The 1,082-nt window shown below is 45.5% G+C and overlaps 1 protein-coding gene across 1 annotated transcript in view; it reads left to right on the forward strand.

Moving 5' to 3' along the window:
* Window positions 1-920, forward strand: part of mesd (mesoderm development LRP chaperone) — a 7,477-nt gene extending 6,557 nt beyond the window's left edge. Inside the window, exon 2 of the mRNA XM_005742890.1 lies at window positions 204-920. Within this exon, the coding sequence (XP_005742947.1) occupies window positions 204-471 (268 nt within the window). The 3' untranslated portion in view covers window positions 472-920. The remainder of the gene's footprint in view (window positions 1-203) is intronic.
* Window positions 921-1,082: the final 162 nt, after the last annotated feature.

A 1,082-nucleotide genomic window follows, 5' to 3' on the forward strand; every position in this document is an offset into this window, starting at 1 on the left:
CATGTAAATGGAGAGTCCTCTTCACACACTGAGGTTAATTATTTTTCCTTCCCACTGTCGCCAAAGCTCTTGCTCAGAGCGGGGCGTCTAATAGTGGGGTCTTTGCATTATTGTAGGGTCTACCTTACAATACAAAGGGCCTTGAGGCAACTGCTGTTGTTATTTGGTGCTTTATTAATAAAACTGAATGTTTCCTCTCGTAGGTTCGTGGTGGGTTCCAACAGGGTGATCTTCATGCTGCGAGATGGTAGTTTTGCCTGGGAGGTGAAAGACTTCCTTGTGGCTCAAGAGCGCTGCGTAGATGTTACTGTAGAGGGACAGGTGTTTCCAGGGAAGGCTGCCAACAAGGATGATGCCAAATACAAGCAGCAGAATGAGGTCAACACTAAGAGAAAGAGCAAGAAGAAAACGGAGAGCAAGAAGCCTGATTTGGAGGGAAACCGTGCAAACTCTCTGAAACAGGAGCTCTGATGAGTTTGTGAGTTAGTAATTAACCTTGTGGTCTCATAAATGGTGCTTCCCACATCCACTCTGTGAGCAGTGAACTGGTGAGGGCCCACTGGACCACCTGGACCACCTGGAGATGTGGAGGGATGAGTGAACTAATGAATTCTGATGGGTAACGTCACCTTCACTGCTCAGCTGGAATCGTCACTCTTTCAGATCATTTTCAATGGAAGCCATATTGATTTCTGTTCAGTCATCACCAGATCAAAAGGAGCACATGCATTTATTGTTAAAAAGGTACTCCACATGAGCACTGTCAAACATTTAATCCTTTGTATCCATGATTGGTTGTGGAATAATTTTTGTGTGGTGCAGGCATGGAGGCACAGATCTCACCGTCCTGTCCTCGTGTGTTTGTAGCATCCACATTTTCTATTTGATTTGATGAGAAAATAAACTTTTGATATCTTTGACTTCCACTGTGAAAACATTGCATTCAGTAACAAGTGCAGACCTGCTTTCGATTGAGAGGCATGCGTGCAGATATATACAGCAGCGGTCCCCAATCCCCGGGCCTCGGACCCAGTCGTTTGGGTCGGATATTCCCTGGGTCTTTTCCTGTGTTGTAGTTGTGT

The sequence above is a fragment of the Pundamilia nyererei genome, unplaced genomic scaffold, assembly GCF_000239375.1.
Source record: "Pundamilia nyererei isolate P.nyererei 1_Seehausen unplaced genomic scaffold, PunNye1.0 scaffold00124, whole genome shotgun sequence".
Classification (NCBI taxonomy): domain Eukaryota; kingdom Metazoa; phylum Chordata; class Actinopteri; order Cichliformes; family Cichlidae; genus Pundamilia; species Pundamilia nyererei.